General features: G+C 38.6%; 1 protein-coding gene across 12 annotated transcripts in view; it reads right to left on the bottom strand.

Moving 5' to 3' along the window:
• ncam1a (neural cell adhesion molecule 1a) overlaps positions 1-17,960 on the bottom strand; it is a 217,988-nt gene that overhangs the window by 8,787 nt on the left and 191,241 nt on the right. For 7 of the 12 annotated variants that reach the window (XM_020598317.1, XM_020598311.1, XM_020598313.1 and 4 more), the window contains 3 exons: positions 2,818-3,022; positions 1,863-1,979; positions 544-984 (listed from right to left, as the gene is read on the bottom strand). In XM_020598317.1, the coding sequence (XP_020453973.1) occupies positions 544-984; positions 1,863-1,979; positions 2,818-3,022 (763 nt within the window). The remainder of the gene's footprint in view (positions 1-543; positions 985-1,862; positions 1,980-2,817; positions 3,023-17,960) is intronic. The other 5 variants (XM_020598318.1, XM_020598319.1, XM_020598320.1 and 2 more) reach the window with 1 other exon arrangement.

Here is a 17,960-nt window from a genome sequence, read left to right as displayed (position 1 = left end):
TAGTGCCAAGCTTACAGCCAAACATATTTTCAGGGGGTAATCAGGCAACAACAAGTCTACTGAAAGGCAGCAGTGCTTGGAAGCGCTGATGGAAATCTAAGGAACTGACACGTTTTGCTGCCATTTCACAATGTACAGTAATAGAGATTAACATCCTTTTGATCTCAGACACATACTGTATTTGAGGCTTTTAACTCTTTTTTTTTTTTGGTGCAGGTAAGCTTTTCAGTTCTTGTGTGAAATAAATACAAGTCACTTCAGCTGAAAGATTTTTGTCTATTTAAAAAAAAATCGAAGCTAGATAATAAATTTAGCTTATTTCACTTAGCTAAACTTCAGGGAACACTAGTGGCGGTATCAACCTTTAATGCTGCCAAATGGCAACATACATGTGTAGTGCAAAATTGCACATGTGAGGGTCTGATGCCAAAATTGCATTTTAGGGTGAAATCTTTGATTAAAAAAAAAAAGCTTATGGGCTATTGGGATGCCACCAGAATAGAAGTGACAGGTTGTGTAATGTCAAAATCCAAGTGTGCATACTCATTTTGGGCTGGTGTGGTCGAGTCTGTGCACAGGGCACTGGGGACATCCTTGGTTGGACCGTCTACTTGTAAGTCCTTATTCAGGATGTTGTCAGGGGCTTTGACTGGGCCACACTGGCTCTGTGATCCATCGACATTAGAGGAGGGTGGGCTGACTGGCTCTGATACAGGCAGCGTTGGGCTGGATAAGGGGGGGACATTAGGGGTGTCGCTCAGGTCGACCAGGGGCCCGACATCAGGCTGGGTGTTAGCTTTTAACAAACTGGCCTGGGCAACAGGGCTGTTTTGGGGGGAGGAGCTGGCAGAGGCCACTTTGGTTATTGTGGTGGCTTCGCTAGTAGGGCTGCTTTGTGCTGTGCTCAAGCTCTCATTAACTGAGTTAGTGGCAGTGGAGGGGAACAAGTTTACCACTGTGGAGGTGGTGTTTGCAGCAGCAGGCCTGTTTGGTGAGGAGGAGCAAGACAAACAAGTGAGGAGAGGGAGGGGAGGGGAGGGGAGTGGACACAAGAGTGGAAACGAGAGATCCACGAGAAAAGTGGAGGACAAAGAGACAAATAAAGGGGTAGAGAGAGAGTGTAGATCAGGGCAAAAACAAGGCAGAGTGAGTACTACTGTGCTCGAGTGAAAAAGTAAAATCTGTACAATCAAAATGTTAGCCACAAAATAGCTGTGAAAGGATAAACAACAACAACAACAACAAAAAATACCAACAATAAACTACAGAAAGGGTGAAGGAGTTTTAGGATTAGAATGCTAATATGCCTTCTACAGTGAAGCAAAGACCCAGGAGAAGGCAGTATTTGTTGGTCTGAATTGGTAAAGTATGGAAATCATAGAACCATAACAATAGTGGCTATTTTAAAATGTGTTAGTTTTAGGATTCTCAGCCTTAAACTGCATATTTCAAAATGAATGAAAAGTGTTAATTTGTTTCTTTGTTTATGCACAGAGTTGGGTAAAAACAGTTTTGCAACATCAAATTAAACTCTGTGTGTGCTAGGGATTTCATGAGCCAAAATACTGTTGAGTTTGTTGAATGTTGTAGTATTAACGTGTGACTAACAGTCTTGCGGTGTAATAACAGTTCTGTGTGCCATACATAGAGATTGTGAGTAAAGGAGCATTACACCATGGAACCCAAAGAGTTTACAACAGAACTGCATCTCACTATTTGAATATTTGGGCATGACTAAGATTATATATGTAAAAAATATTTTTGCTGAGAATATCCCAGTGATTTGATGAATCTGTTTATCAAGACTCTATGCATTCTGCAACATGTCCTGGGCTGTGGTAGTGGCGTCATTCTGTACTTACTCAGGTTCTGTCAAAGGTGTGGTCTCATTGGGCTCAGTGGGACCTCCTCCCTCTTGGTTTGTGGTGTGTTCTTCCTCTGTTCTCACCTCAACAATGGGCTCCTTAGACTCATCTTTCCTGTTTTGACATCAAACAGTTAGAAAGCTAATACACAAATTATCTATTGTTTATTTTAGATATTAAAATACTGACAGATCATAGTCAAGCATAGAACATTACTTTCAGTCAGACAAATTATCCAAGTGCACACAATTGTCACTATTTACTTCTGTAACACATGTCCACCCCACAACATCAAAATCTAGTTAAACATGCAGATGATCAGCAGAAGTGTAAAACTATGTTCTGTAGTCAGTGGGCTAAACCATGCACACATGGGTAGTTTTTTTAAGCTGTCAAACACACATTCTTATTCTCTCATATCAACATCTGAACAAATTCCACCTGTATCCACCTGCAAGCTTAGTGTGTTTGTTATCATGACATTTCTCTCTGATTACGCTGAGCTTTAAAGTGTTTGCCTTCTGGAGATGACGTGTCTAGATGTAAGGTAAAATATTATCTCTGTACATAGCATGATTCACTCTCAACATGGCAGCTGTTTAGTTTAAATACCTATTTGTTGCATTGTGATGTTCACAGCTGGTATGATGACAGGAACGGCAAGAAGATAGTATATTTTAACACTGCAAATTCAGTAGCTGAAGTTAGTCTGCAAAACCTGCTAACATATTTCATGTCCACAAGTGAATCACTAACTTTGTGTGTTGTTTGGTGCGAGGCAGTGGGTTTATCAGCTCCATATAGCTGTGAGAGACAGAGTAGATAATAACTCTCTCTGGGTCAAAATTTTGTCACTCCATATTAGATCCACTGTCAATACAGAATATTGACAAGTGCAGCTTTACAGAATATATCACAAATACTGACTCATAAACACAAGATGTTCACTTACGTGAATGCTGCCTTGCCCTCCTCAATGTCCTTGCCCTTGGCACCTGGGCCCGTCTTCCCACAGAAGTTAACAGCAATGCACATGAGGAGTCCACACTTGTTGAGGAAGTAACAGGTGACGTCTACGCCCACCAACAGCAGGAAAAAGACAACAATGAGGATGCCTACGATGGCTCCGGTGCCAAGGCCTGAGCCACTGTCCACGGCTTGAAGGGCAAGGAGAGGGAGAGGGGATACACAAGTAAAACAGGCAGGAAAGAGAGGCAAGAAGAAGAGTTAGGAGACAGAAATGGGGTTTAACATCAAGGAGAGGGGACAGAAAGAAAGTTAGAAAGAGAGAGGGAGAGATATGATGAGGACTGTGGTCAAACAGCTTCAGGTTTCAGATGCCATAACCTTATGTTTGTCATTATTTTCAGAGGAATTTGAAGGGAAACCATGCAAGAGCCACAAGAGAACTAATACACTGAAATACAATAAACCCCCTCTGTTTTCATTACAGCAATTTGATATTTACTCTTTCAATTTCAGAACAGGTTGTGATGTGTTTTGAGACAGTAATAACTTCACTATTAATATTTCTGATGTGAAAAACATGGATATAGATGTCTGTTAATATATCCAATAGTTGTCAAGATGTTTCGAACTATATGAAATTTGAGGGAAAAAAAATGAAACTAATAAATGTCAGCCAAATTTCGAGCTCTGTGACCTGCAAGTGTAATTTAGCCAAGAAAAGAAGAAAACACCCTCAGGGTATCTTAACTTGGATAGTAATAATAATAATAATAATACCCTGACAAATATGATGGAATTCAGCAGTTTTTTTTTTTATCTCTCATTGCCATTATACTGGCACACAAGGAAGGTCCCATGAAGGGATAATATCAAGCTTAAACCAGAAGCAGCTTTGGTTTAAAATGCCCTTCCATCATCAACATGTAATGTCACAAATTTGTTCATGTACAATCTAATATTGCCACATTTTACCTTCAATTATTATAACATTTACTGCACAACATTACCATGTTTAATTATCTCAACCCAATGCTTGTTTGTTGTCAACAAACTCACAAAATGTTTGTTTTTTTCTGAAGTTGTTTTCTTATTTAAATACATTAGCCAACAGATTATGGCCACAATAGACAATATTTTCATAACCCAATGAAACATGACAAATATGATTAGTCAGGCTCCACTTACAAGGCAGTAAAGACAATGGCTATAACTTGCAAATGTCTGTGAGGCAACAAGGGCTCATCATACTGTTTGAGGAAAATGTGCAAGTCTATGTAAAACTAATTACATTCACATCCCCTATTGTGTGAATACAGAACATGAAACAGCTATGCTTTGCAGTTCTGTGCCTCCGGATCTCTATGGATCATGGACTCACTATACCCAGCTTAATATTTTAAAAGCTTAGAATAAAAAGGAACAAAAAAAAAAACATTCTTAAGAAAAAAAAAATTAAATTATATGTTTATTATTGGGGATATAGTTAAAGGTGTTGTTGTACCTGACTACATTATATTAAGAGATGTTTCTATATTTGTGTCCTCCCCAGCTACATACATGAGGGTCAGAATATTAGGAACACCTCTGAATATAATGTAGTCCAGTACAGCAACACTTAACTATGACCTCAAAAATAAAAACATAACTACATTTATAATGATTTCACCAAAACAAAAACATTCTGGGCTTCATAAACACAGATGTTAAGGCAGAAGTGTTGCTTTGAAGTGCATACAATTATACAGGTGTCCCTAATAAAGTGGCCAGTGAGTGTATTTACCAGTGACCTGTACATTTTCAAAATTTCCAGAGTTGACTCTGAAAACACCATTAAACAGGTGACTGATCGAAATTGGGGAAATGACAACCAAAATTTTCTTGGTCTATGAATTGGTACAGTCCTGTGGACACACATTTCGTCTTGAAATACAGACTTCAAAATAAACCTTTTTAACAAATAAATATCTGACCTTCCATGTCACATGATTTGCACCCCATGTTACAAGCTTACAAACAGTTATTGTGGCACAGGTTTTACAAAAATAGATAATGATTCTTTTTAGATGAGCCATTACCCCCACACTTGTGTGTTTACTTGTATGACAGCAGAGGCCATGGTCAATGTAGACTTGTGATCAATATCTTCTTCTTTTTGGCTGTACTGTAAAATGGAAACCTTAATTTTCTTTGATGGCTCTGATCAAAATAGCCAGAGTGCGCCAGCTCTCTGCACTTATAGGTGTATAGTGTAGCAGACAGCACTTGTTTTTCCTTTGCCCACTGCTTCATTTGCATTTTAACAAGGACAATAAATCATCTGGCATGTATTCTGTGCTGGAGGTTTTTCCCCTTTCATTGAGTGCTCTCACTAAGAGAGAGAGCACAAATCTATGTGACATGCTGAACTACACAAACATTTCTCTTTAAAGGCTTGACAGGTACAGTACTGAGCCAGGTCCACAGAAGACTACAGATAACAGACTGCACGAGATAAGTCTCAATTTCAGTGAAAACCACACACTCCTAAGAAATCAATAACCGTTCACTGCCCAGCATAGATAATCTGCCACATTTGTGTAATAGTACATTGACAGAAAGCCTTTATATTGTCAGTTAATTTACATATGACAGAATTAGAATATATAGTACATTCAAACAGTAGCTAGCAATTGGAATATATAATTTTAGAAACTGAATGTGTGCAGACTTTAACCTCAAACTCTGTCTGACCCATGGGTGGCTCTAAAGCATGTCTAAACACACAAATATATTTTTAATCCTCATAAAATCCAGCCGTTTCTAAATATACCAGATGTCAGGCTTGAAGGAATGGTTATTAAAACAATGTCATACATATATATACAGTATTTACATGTGGTAGATTTGTGTGACTATACATAACACAGTCATATCTACTAGTCTGCTTCCTCAGCTGATGCCCACTCTGCTTGTCCAGCCTGGTGCCTCGCCAGTTCCACAGTTGGTCTCAATGGCTGATGTCCAGCTAGCAGTCCAGTTTGTTCCTGTGTCTGCCTTTCTGACTGACATCTGCCTTCCCATTGGTCCCAGCCTCCTTTCCTGTCCCAAGGCCATCCCCCCGAATGGCCTCAGCTCCTGGTTCCAGTGCCACCCCCCCCTCACATCTGTACCTGTATGCTGTCTGCCATTCACTCCTGTTTATCTCTTTTGAGAGGTCAACCTGTGTACTCAGTTGGATGGTCCACCATCTTCTTCACTCACTGTGATCTTCTCTTACCTACAGCTGTTCCTGTGGCTGATTTAAAGGTAGGCTGCAAGGTATGAGTGCCATAAATAGGGAGGTTTAACTCCAGAACAGTCTTAGCACCTCAAGGAATGTTGGTCAATGGGACTAGCTAAAGGCCGACATGGTTTTGCCTATTTCGGTTGATACACTGACAAGAGCAGGACCAGTAGTGGCATTGTGCTCAGTCACTCAGTGACAACAACATTGGTGGGATCATCCTTGATCCACCCAGAAACAGGGGCAGAGGTAGTGTTATCCGTAACTCACCATGACAGGTGGCATTGGTGTCCTTACTGACCCACTGGAAGTAAGGTGGGGGTGTTGTTTTTGACCCATCTGGGGACAGGAACTGGCCTTGCATCCGAAGCTTCAGCCAACCCACTGTCAGACACAAGTGCAAATATGGCATTAGTGGTCTTGTCCTACTACTGAACAGGAAAGGGAACAGATGCAGGGTCTGCTTCTCCAGCTGATCCACTGGTGTGAACAGGAACTGAGGTGGCACCGATGTCCTTTACTTGTTTGGGAACAGGAACAGTGCGAGCGTCGATCCATTTGGGAACACAAACAAAAATTGATGGGGCAGTGGTGTCTTCATCTGACCCATGGACTGGAACAGTATCAGGCATTGCATAGGTGTCTTGAGCTGACCCACAGCCTAGAACAGGGACTGGCATAGCATCAGCCTTTTTGTCCAACCCACGGGCAGGAAAAGGATCAGGACTGGTGTTGGAAAGGACAGCCAACAAAAACTGAACATGACAGGATCAGACTGGACTTTAATCAGTATACTGGACAACAGAGGTTCTGGGTGACTGGCAGACAGAGTCTCTGAGTTACTGACTGGCTGTAACCCTGCTAAATTCAAGTGAGAACACAGGCTCCAGATGGCCAGGCGAGGACATGGGCTCTGGATTATTGGATGACAGAGACTCTGGCTCTGGTGTAGGCACAAACCTGGTGCAAGCTAAATCTCCGGCTCAGGCTCAGAAGCTGGTTCAGGCATGGTCACTGATTCTGACATACTGGCGTGGGTCTAAGTTGTGTAGTCAGTCCATTTCTGGCCAGGTAGTACTATATTTGTTTTTAGAGCTGGACCCAAATGCATAACACAAGCAGACATTACGATAATTAAAAGGTTTATTGTGAGGATTGATAACGGGTCAATGCCACTCTAGGGACAGAGTGGTGGACCAGAAGACAGCATGTAAGAAAAGTCACAGCCAGCAGCATAATGGTAATATCTCTGATAATCCTAAGAGATATGAATGGCAGGTGAGTATGTAGATGACACAGAGATGAGCAAATATTTGCATAAGGTCCTTCTTGTACTCACAAATAAGAGGTTTTCTTACAGAGGAATAGTGGAAACCTGGGAGCGAGGACAGTGGGACAGCACCAGGCAGGAGAAGAAGGTGGCAATGAGTGAAGTAGATGGTGGACCATCCAATTGGGTACACAGGTAGGTATATACTGGTTGACTTCTCAGAAGAATAGCAGCAAACAGGATGGCAGCGAGTGGAGAAGTTGGTGGACCAGGAAAGTGACCAGGTGAGTATTCTGTGGCTTCTTTGCAGGAGGATGAGGACCATACAAATGAGCAATCAAGTGAATGTTTAGCATATTCTTTGCAGATGATAACAGACCAGGCAGGTAAGTGAACAGGTGAGTGATCTGAGTCTCTTCTTGCAGGCCAAGGTGGACCAGGCAGCAGAACAACCTACCTATCCATCCCCATGCCCCTGTAGCTGCACTGAATGAATTGCCACTTGTGCTGCTCATAAAAATATATAAATGAAAAAAAGCTACCTCTTACAGTGCACTATACAGTGCACACACATTTTATTTATTTATTAACTATTTTCTGTTAAGCACTTGATCACATGTATGCCACTAACATTGTAATAGGGCTAGGATACTTTGCCTGTTGTAGCTCTGCTTTACAGTGACACCCAAAAGGGAAGAAAGGTAACTAACCAATACAGGTCTGAAGTAACCAACAGAAGACTTAAATTCATTAATTTAATTAGGGAATGATTTATGCTATAGAGTCTATTTTATGTGAAGTGTACTGTGGATATTAGTGGTGGCTATACTTGGATATTCATTTCCAGTGGATCTCAGAAAATACGCAGCCAGTGAACTCAGTGTCTCCCTGCCAGTGATGGTCTTCCTCCTTACAGTTCGCTGTCTGATGCAGCTCAAGGTGCATCTGTTTCACTGTAAGTCTTGTGTAGCCCGAGTGGGTGGTGTGTCACTCTGTGTTAACAGGATACAACGGCGGTGACGTGGGGATGTGATGTTCTAATGGAAAACAAAACAAGCAATCTAGAATTTGGAGCAGAAACTTTGAGAGGGAGCTTCACTTTAGCGCACTGGTGTTACAGTTGTTCTCCATACTGAACAAAGCTTTTGTTTTTCAGGTCAATACCCTGCAACCCAAGTTCATGTTATTTAGTTGCAAAGTGATCCATTCATAGTTGATCATTCACAGAAAAATTACCATGTTCAATGAACGATGCTCTTTAACGCATTCATGTGCAACATTGTCTAAAGCCAGGAACAATTTATTACCTGGTGGAATTCAAAAACTATTTAATGAAAGGGAAGGGGGATACAATTTAAGGGGTCAGTTAAATTTAAAAATTCATGCTATACGTACAACCAAAAAAAGATTCTGTATTTCCATAAGTGGGGTAAAACTATGGAATAATTTAAGTGTAGACATAAAAAATAGTAATAGAATTGACAAGTTTAAACATAAATATAAAGGTATGTGTCAATCAAGATATATGCAAGAACAGGCTTAATGATTAACCAGATGGAACACTGTGGGTGTGGTGTATGAATGTTAACACTTTGTAATAATTCTTTAGTATATTACTTGTGTGGTGTAGAAGATAATTATTTAAGAATGTAATTATGTAAGAATGTTAACACTACAACTGTCTTTACATGCTTGAAAGAATAAATCAAATCAAATAAAAAAAAATCACTAAAACAGGCTGAGAGTAGAGGAAACAAAAGCAGAACCCAGGTCAAGGCGGCATGTACTAGGTATAAGCAAATTGATATTGGATTATGTGTATGTGTGTTGTCATATCAACTGTTTTTACATGCTTGAAAGAATAAATCAAATCAAATCAAATCAAAAGGAAAACAGCTCTGTTCAAACGACAGCACTCAGGAGAGAATGGGTGAGCAGGTGATTGAGCAAACAGGGAAGGGAAAATGCTAGCACAACTGCATCAGAAATAATAGGTGAGCAAGTAACAGAGGAAAAAAACATCGGAAAATGCCAGGAAACCGCCTTCAGTGTATACACACAAAAACAAAGCAAACTGAGCTCAGAAACCACAATCCAAAATACAATAACACTATATCAGTCAAGAATCATATGGAAATATGGCTATAAACACTCACAGGTCAAGGTTCAGTTCAATAGTCTCAAACAGTCTGGAACACAAAGAGACTGAGGCCAACTTACAGGTCTAGCAAGGACAGAGGCAAAACAATAGGAATCAAAGCCAGAAACGGGTCAGGTAGCAGCATACAAATACAGGCTCAGGCTTTGAGAGCGGCTTTATAACTCTGCAGAAGGCAACAGAGTATCTGGCAGTGACAGGTAGATCAGAACAGGTTGTATAGACAGGTAAACTAGACACAGGTGAAAAATAATCAGGTGTCTGATGATCAGTGTAAAGCTGAGGCAGGTAAGAAAGGCATAGACAAGTTGTGTAAAAATAAAAGCCCAAAACCAGAAGTGAGAAGCAGTTATGACCAAATGTTAGTATACTGTCAGAGCTCTGCCACAGTGTGGCACTGCACCACCAATAATGTATATGGACTTCAGGTTCTGTTTTCATTTGGAGCACAATGAAGTAGGGCTATGGTGACAGCTGACTCTGACTGATTAAACTCCTAGAATATGAAATTTTCATATTATTACAAAGCCAAAACAACATTAAGTGCTCTGTCATAAAAACTAATTTGTGGAAAATTACCAATTAAAAAGCTAAAAGAAGAGAGAGACAGTGAAGGAGCATTTCTATATAATAGAATAAATATAACTTGCTTCATTTCCTATACAAATGTAATGATTTGATTTTAACTTCTATTCATATAAAGATCATATTAATCACAATAAGCAAACCAACTAAGAAACAGTTTTAGCCTATGTGTAGAGTGAATTTAAATTCCTGAACAATAACCTCAGCTCTTCCTGTAGTCTCAGTGCAGCGGGTGACTGCACCATTTGCTTCAGGGAAGAGAAATATTCTGTTTATATGCAATGCAAGTACATCTGATGCACATATTTAGATGGAGATCCTGATTAGCAAAAATGAAAATCACTCAACACTGATCAGCACTGTCATTACTCAGTAGGCACTGATGAACAACAAGAGGGACTAACAAGTGACAATGAACACCTCAAGGGTGTCATAAGCTCTTATTATCTTTGTGACAAAACTGAGTTAAGATGCCAGAGATGATAAACTGAAGAAATACAAGTCTCATTTTAGATCCCAACCCAGAAAAGAAGGAAGGCCAGTAGGCCCAAAGGAAACTATCCATCCATCCATTAGCATTACCATTTAAGAAGTCAGTCCCAGCTGATATTGGGTGAGAGATGGGGTACACCCTGGACACAGTTTACCACAGGGTTGACAGAGACAAGCATTCAAGTTCACATTTAGATCTATGGACAGTTTAGAATGTCTGTGAACATCACCTGCATGTCTTTGGACTGTGGGAACCTGGAGCAGCTGGAGGAAGCCTGCATGGGCACAGGGAGAACATGCAGACTCCACAAAGAAAGGCCCGCCTTGCTGTGAGGTGACAGCACAAATCACTGCACCGTTGTGCTGCTCAAAAAGAAACCACCAAAAGAAGAAGAAAAAAAACAAAACAATCTACAGGTATTTTTTTCTCTTTGCCATGTAATCAGGATTTTATCTTTACATTCATTTTTGGGGAAAAAGGGGCTTTACCATACATCTGTTTATTCTACTTTTATCTGCATAAGGCTGATGCAAGCAAATAAATTTTATAATTCTTTTACATCCTAAGTCACAGGTAGGCCTTGAGCTACAGTCGCATTGACATCCTCTGCAAGGCCCCCAACAAAAGTTAGAAATCAAATGGAAGAATCTTTGACATTTACTTATTTGAAATCGAAGTGCCCTTTGCTACAGACTGATGCTGCTCCAAGTGAAACCTTGTCTTTTTTCAAATACTCAAAATCTATGAAAACACGAACACAATTTCATATTTTCTGTATTTCATCACCATGCTGAAATACATGAAAAGAACCCACTTATAAAGGCATGAATACTACAAGAGTGGGTTTTTCCATATATGACTCTTCTCATTAACACAGTCAACATCAACCCATCAGCACCATATATTTTGCAATACCTTACAATTTTGGGTAACATTGAGCTGAAATTCCTGGTAAATGAATGATTAGCATTAAGTATTTATCACTGGTCACCATAATGCAAGGTCTCCAGTGTTAGCAAGAAGGTGAAAACAGTCACCATTCACATCTGTCTGATTACTAAAAATGTATCAAGACTTTATTAATTCTCTGACACTGAACTGCTGATGATCATGGCTGTCAAGTTATTTTCATCTTTTATGCAATCTCTCACCTCAGCAGCATTTTAATGTGTTGTAGAACATGGTGTGGAACAAATGTTTGAACAAATGGAAATTGTATATGACAGATTTTTTTTTGGCTCTCGGTGTTAAATAAAGAATGTTCCCTCAATTATCTTTTGATTTCTACATTTGCTGCCCAAAGAAAAATGACAAAATCAAATGCCTAAAATGACATATGTTATATATCCAGCAGCCATTTGAGTTATGAGTCCTGTTTGTCAGGAGCAAAGGTGGAACTAGTGTGCCATAGAGCCACAAAACTGAGAAGGGTGGATGCGACATATGGGTCAACAAAGTCTATGACTTTTGCTGTGACCTGTCCTTAACCAAATAATTATTCTTTCAAAAGTAATGATGAAGGTTCTTTAACCTTAGTAAAGCTGTGGCAGATCACAAAAAAAAAACCTAATGAGAATATGCCACTGTATGGAATGTTTTCTTTTCTGAATACTGAATACACTGATTTGCTGCTTAGAATATGTTGGCTTAATAACTAACTATAATAAAAATCAGTTCAACAGGCCATTGCTGTAATATTGCTAATAAACCTCTGCTTTGTTCTAATGATTATTTATTTGCATATTATATCAGATGTCTCTTTTTGTGCTATATTACGATGTACTGTTAAATCATTTGGGGTAGCTTCTGTCTGACACTGCAGTTTTGCACCAGAGCATTTCAACATTTCAAGGGCTGATATAAAGCAGCTGTTTATGAGCAAAAAGTGGATCTACTGATGTAACAAAATCTAACTACTTCTTTGTTACCAAGAAAAAGATCGTCACATCTCTGTCAAACTAAAGGATGCATATTGTATTAGCCACCAGCTGATACTAATATAAGACTATGGATAGAATTATTAGCTTCCATTTTTGGGAACATTTATCTATCTATATATCCATAGAAAGAGAGAGAGAGAGAGAGAGAGAGATAGAAAACCTCTATGGCAGGAGGTTTAAAAAGCTAATTTAACTTACACTTGTAAAGATAATTGAGTTTTTACCCTAATTATCAATGTATAATTGCAAAGCCTTTATACAATATACACCATTTGTTCCTTTCTTATTCAGAATGCAAACTGTATAGTCAGGCTTCTAATCTTTCAACATCTGGGTTTAATAGTTGTGTGGTGTAATGCAACACTGAATGTAGAATACAAGCATTTTTAAAGCTCTAGAGAAAAATAAAAGAACTAAAATCAGCTTTATAATCCAGGCCATGAACAGCCAGTACAAGTCAGCACTGTGTCACACATCTTAATATGTAGTCGCTAAGGCTTCAGAAAGCCATTACTTTCATAAAAGAAAAAGAAACAATTTATTTCAACCCTACAGTGGTTACATGGAGACTTAAAATGGTTCTCTGAAACTTACAAAAATGTCTCAGACAATGAAATAATTTCACATTATTGCAAATGAAACTTTTAGTGTTTAACAGCCATCACGTATATGATTTTTTAGACATTTCTTTGCTTTCAGGTAAAAAAGAATGAACGATCAAAATAACATGAGTTCTTGTATTTCTTGAAGATCAGTTTGAAAAGAGTATGTACACTTTGTCACAAACACAATTAAGTTTTTCTGCACAACCTTTTGTGCTCTCCTGACAAGGTGGATACATAACAATGCATTTGAAAGTAAGCATCATATTTAATGTTGAAAAGCAATAAACCATCTTCAGAAATGAAATCACTCTCACTACAGCTATTGTTAAAATTTTCAGTTAATGTTAGCTTTCCTCATTTCATACAGCAGGAGGACATTTCAAGCTTGTATCCAAAAAACAGTAATTAGGCACAGCATTTGTACTTGTCACCAGGTTAACACATTCATAATGCTTGGCGGGGGAGCCCCAGAGCAACTGCATAGCACATTCATAAATTCTGGATCATGCCACATGTCAGCTTTCATGCAGTTTTCATGCTTCTATGTCATTTGTGACATAGCAGTAGAATGATGTGTCTGTTTAATAGGCAATAAATTCCAAAATAAAATTCTCTTTACTACTGACATTTCTGGTTAGAACATTGTAGACACAATTAAAACAGTGTAAGGTATTCATTGTATTTTTCACCCCTTATAGGATCGCATTAAGGCATTATGAATGTGTTACTGTGTCTAAACAAAGTGGCAACACTTTGTCTACATTGTATTCCAATAGAGCGCCAATGTCCAACGTGTAACAAAGCCCTCTAAAATGCCCCTTACTGTACCTATTCATATACTACATGAAAAAGATAAAACAAAATAATAAATCCCCTAAATCTGTAAATGATGCAACTACTGAGCACCCTGTAATAACATCATGAAACCAATGTCTTGACTTTATCTCTTTTATCATGTGTGTGACTGCACAAGTGTCGTAGGCATAGAAAGCAAAGGGGTCTGGGCCCAAAGATTTCAAAGGCTCAGACTATTCTCTTTCTCCTTGAATGAAATCAGTTCATGACAGCTAGAGCACAGTCAACATGGACAGCAGGAGAGCTGCCAGGCTGTACGTCACATATCGGCAACCAAGAGTAGCTGAGACTATTGACCAACAATAAACATTTATCGATATCCATAATATTGTTTTTTGAGTGATAATTATAGCAATAAAGTGTGACAAGAAAAAAAAAAGCACAAACAGAAATTTTGTGTATGGTAATGTGATGGTCCATAGGTGCCCAAGAAGATCACACATGAAGACAGGAAGAGGATACGGAGAAAAGGGAAGCAGGAGAGAAAGAGGGAAAAGAGGGAGAGAGATAGAAAAATAGGTCATAAATACAGAAATCCAAATCTGAAAGGCTATTGGAGACTGAACTGGGAAATAAAAGGAAACCTACATTAGAGGATCAAAGTAAAAAGAGGTTATAGCACATTGGTAGCATGGTTTATGGCAGGCACGGGTGGAAGGTCATAGAAATAAAGGTAGTGGGCAATGACAACAGAAAGGGAGACGTGAAACATACTGCAGTCCAGTCTCTCTGCTTTAATGCTCAGTATAAACAAAGAAAGTTTCTCATCAGTCAAAGTGCAGATCAGGATATGACAAATGACAACCAGGAGTTTCTCATTCATAATGGCCAGTGGTATAACGCAAGGTAAATTCAAGTATATGCTTGCTTTTTACTGATGTGTAAACCGGATCCAAATGCTGCATTAATTCATCTATTTGGTCATTAATTTAATGGAGAAATCATAGACACGCAGTCTCTAGAGTCTGTTAAGTGTGTCTCTGTGCCTCTAGAAGAGTGAGCCAAAGCTGGGATAATCAATGACAAAAACAAAAAAGAAATTAGTTTCTGATCAGAGGTTCAAAGCCTGTAAAGCAGTGATGCTGGAATGGTTTGCCACTGCAGCATGCAGCAGTATAATGCACGCCAAAAGAGCACTGCCATACAGAAATTCAGTTACTGTACTCACATATGCTCAAAAATATTAATGCTATGTTTATAAATTGTGCGCGTTTCATGGCATTTGCGTTTTGCAACTTTGTGGATACAGTCATAATAAACATTTCCTCATTATCCTTATCAGAAATAACATTAAGGGTGAAAAACAAGTTATAGATACAGTGCAACAAAAGAGCAGGGATCATCATGTCAAAAAAGGTGTGTTTTGTGAAATGCTGCAGCTCTTTGTGGTTAATAACAAGGAAAGTACTGTATTATCTTGCACACACTTTTCCTTCTATTGGTATACTAAGTGCTTATACCCAGAAAGATGAATGGTGTGAATGTGCACACATGTAGAAAGGAGAAGGTGGGGCAATATTCAGAGTAGAACCACTTCTTCAGCTACCATTACACCACTGGTCATAGCAGGGAGAATGGCCCATGCAAAACCATACATCCAAAGAGAAGCTGGTGATGAAGGTCAAGTTTATGACATGGATGAAAGAATGATCTCATGTTAGAGAAACTGCAAAAGTTAATAGTTGTTTTATATAGTTTTACTCCAATGTCAACCTTAGCCGGGGAGATCTGGATGCAGCAACAAAACCTGTCAACACCTGTCACATGTGTGTCCATAGGAGCAAATTTACAAAGGCTGTGCTTGTTTTGACCAACACTTTCTGACATGAAAATTATTACAGTGTTTATCTTTCAACAGCTGGGTAGCATTGTGGCTTCTGTTTGTCTGTGGCATGCAAATTGCACCCAGCTATACCTGCAGAGAACACAAACTACACAAGCCAAATTATAAAACAGCTTTTGGCACAACAGATTGAGAAGATCCTATTCCCAAAAGTACTTAAAACTAATGATGTTTGCAGAGATCATCCATTCTAAATTGCATTCAGATCCCTTGAATTGGTATGCGTTTGCGGCACTTGCATATGCATATCTTTGAAAAATGGGCGGAAAAATAAAAAGAAACAGATCAAACTCAACATTGGATCAACAATGCAATCAAAATTTGCATCACGGTGCCAATTTAGTACACAAAGCAAGTATATATTTACAAAAGGGCAGCTGCTTATGGCTAACGTTACCAAGAACAGTAGAGAAACTTACCGAAATTAAGTGCAGATACTTTTGCTAAAAATAAACGTCAGCAATTTCCCGCATGCCTTGAAGTGAGGAATATAAACAGCAACAACTTGGAAGTAATACCAAAAGATTCCAAAACAAAAATTAAATGAAAGTTAAAGTGAGACTGACTTGAATGAAGCCCATGTGAACGTTTTCTCTGGTAGTATTATAAGTGATCCAAACCTCCCACTGCTATATGGCTGTTGCTCAGCAAACACATGAAAAAGTAAATAACTGTTTCTTTATGCGCCATGCACTCGCAGCCATTTCTTTTTAGGGTCTCCAGTAAAGAACAGACAAAATTAATCCAGCTAGAAGTGACACCATGCAAAGAGTGTTTAAGGGTTGCATCCCCACCTAACTAGGCCACACACTGTATATTCAGTCAGTCATGGACCCTAAACTGAGTTAGAAAGAATGAAAGCAGAATGGATGAAGAACAAATATGTAAAAGAGGATAGTAAAATAAAAATAAACTCATTTAGATTTTTTCTTTTTCCATTGTGACATTCAATTTCAAAAGCTGAATTGATAATATTTAAATGAAATATTGTGGGTTCTTATGCATGTACGAAACATTATAGTTTCTTTAAGACATCCTGTACTAAAGAGTGATGGATAATTAAAAAACAAGAATGTGTTAGTTTGTCTCATTGCTTTCTGATGTCCATACCCTGTCTATGGCCCTTAGCACCAAGCCCCATTGGTTCGTATGGTTCGTACTGAAGATGTCAATCTTTAGTAACAAGTCAAAAATATAGCTTTACTTTTAAAAAGAGGTTGAGTACTCTCCAAACAGCTGTAGCTTTTTTTGGCACGTTGTACTCAAAGATGAGTAAATAGTGTGTTTGTTGCGAACTACCTTCAGCTGTTGATTAGTTTTGGGATTTAGGGGCATTATTGGCTTACTGTATGTTTTGCCAGGGTCATTTATTTTCTTTCTCATTTTTATTGCAATTGTAGTTTAATTCTTGTTCTTCTCAACGGCACCCGTGGGTTGGAAACATGTTATTTGTTTGACAAATGGGCGATTCTGAAATGTTTCCTATTAAAAATAATAAACCTGTCCACCACTTGCAGACATGTCCTTTGTTCTTTTTCAACATATGCACCTCTTCATCAGAGTTCCATCATGTCCTTTAGGTTGGTACAGTAGCATATCAATAATACAGTATTTTGTTTTTAGAATATTATGGGGTATTGCTTAGTTTTGAAGGTATGGGAATAGAGCAATCATTTTTACAGTAAACATTTCCAATGTTCTTAAATAAAAAACAATTACTCTCCATTTCTTTTTCCCATAATTGTATCTTTAACCTAAAGGGGAATAAATAATTTGCTTTAAATTTAGCTTTGAATTTGTGTGGTATTTTATTTGATTTCCTGGTTTTCATTTAACAAGTGAAAGGAAACATGGTTGAAGCAATCAAGACAGTATTGTGTGCAAGAAGAAAAGGCAGGCAAGAATGTACTGAAACTGAAGGTGAGAATGGATGTGAAACAGAATGATACTGACAGAAAGAAAACCTGACAGGCATTTTTATCTATAGAAGATGAAAAGATAGTTGGATGAAAAAGAAAATTAACTTGTTATACAGCTCAGGTGTAGTGTGATGGGGAGGCATCCCAAGTTGTAAAGTCCACACACACACACACACACACACACACACAAAACAGG

Source organism: Monopterus albus, unplaced genomic scaffold (assembly GCF_001952655.1).
Source record: "Monopterus albus unplaced genomic scaffold, M_albus_1.0 scaffold38.1, whole genome shotgun sequence".
Classification (NCBI taxonomy): Eukaryota; Metazoa; Chordata; class Actinopteri; order Synbranchiformes; family Synbranchidae; genus Monopterus; species Monopterus albus.
This window is presented reverse-complemented; position numbering and strand designations above follow the sequence as displayed.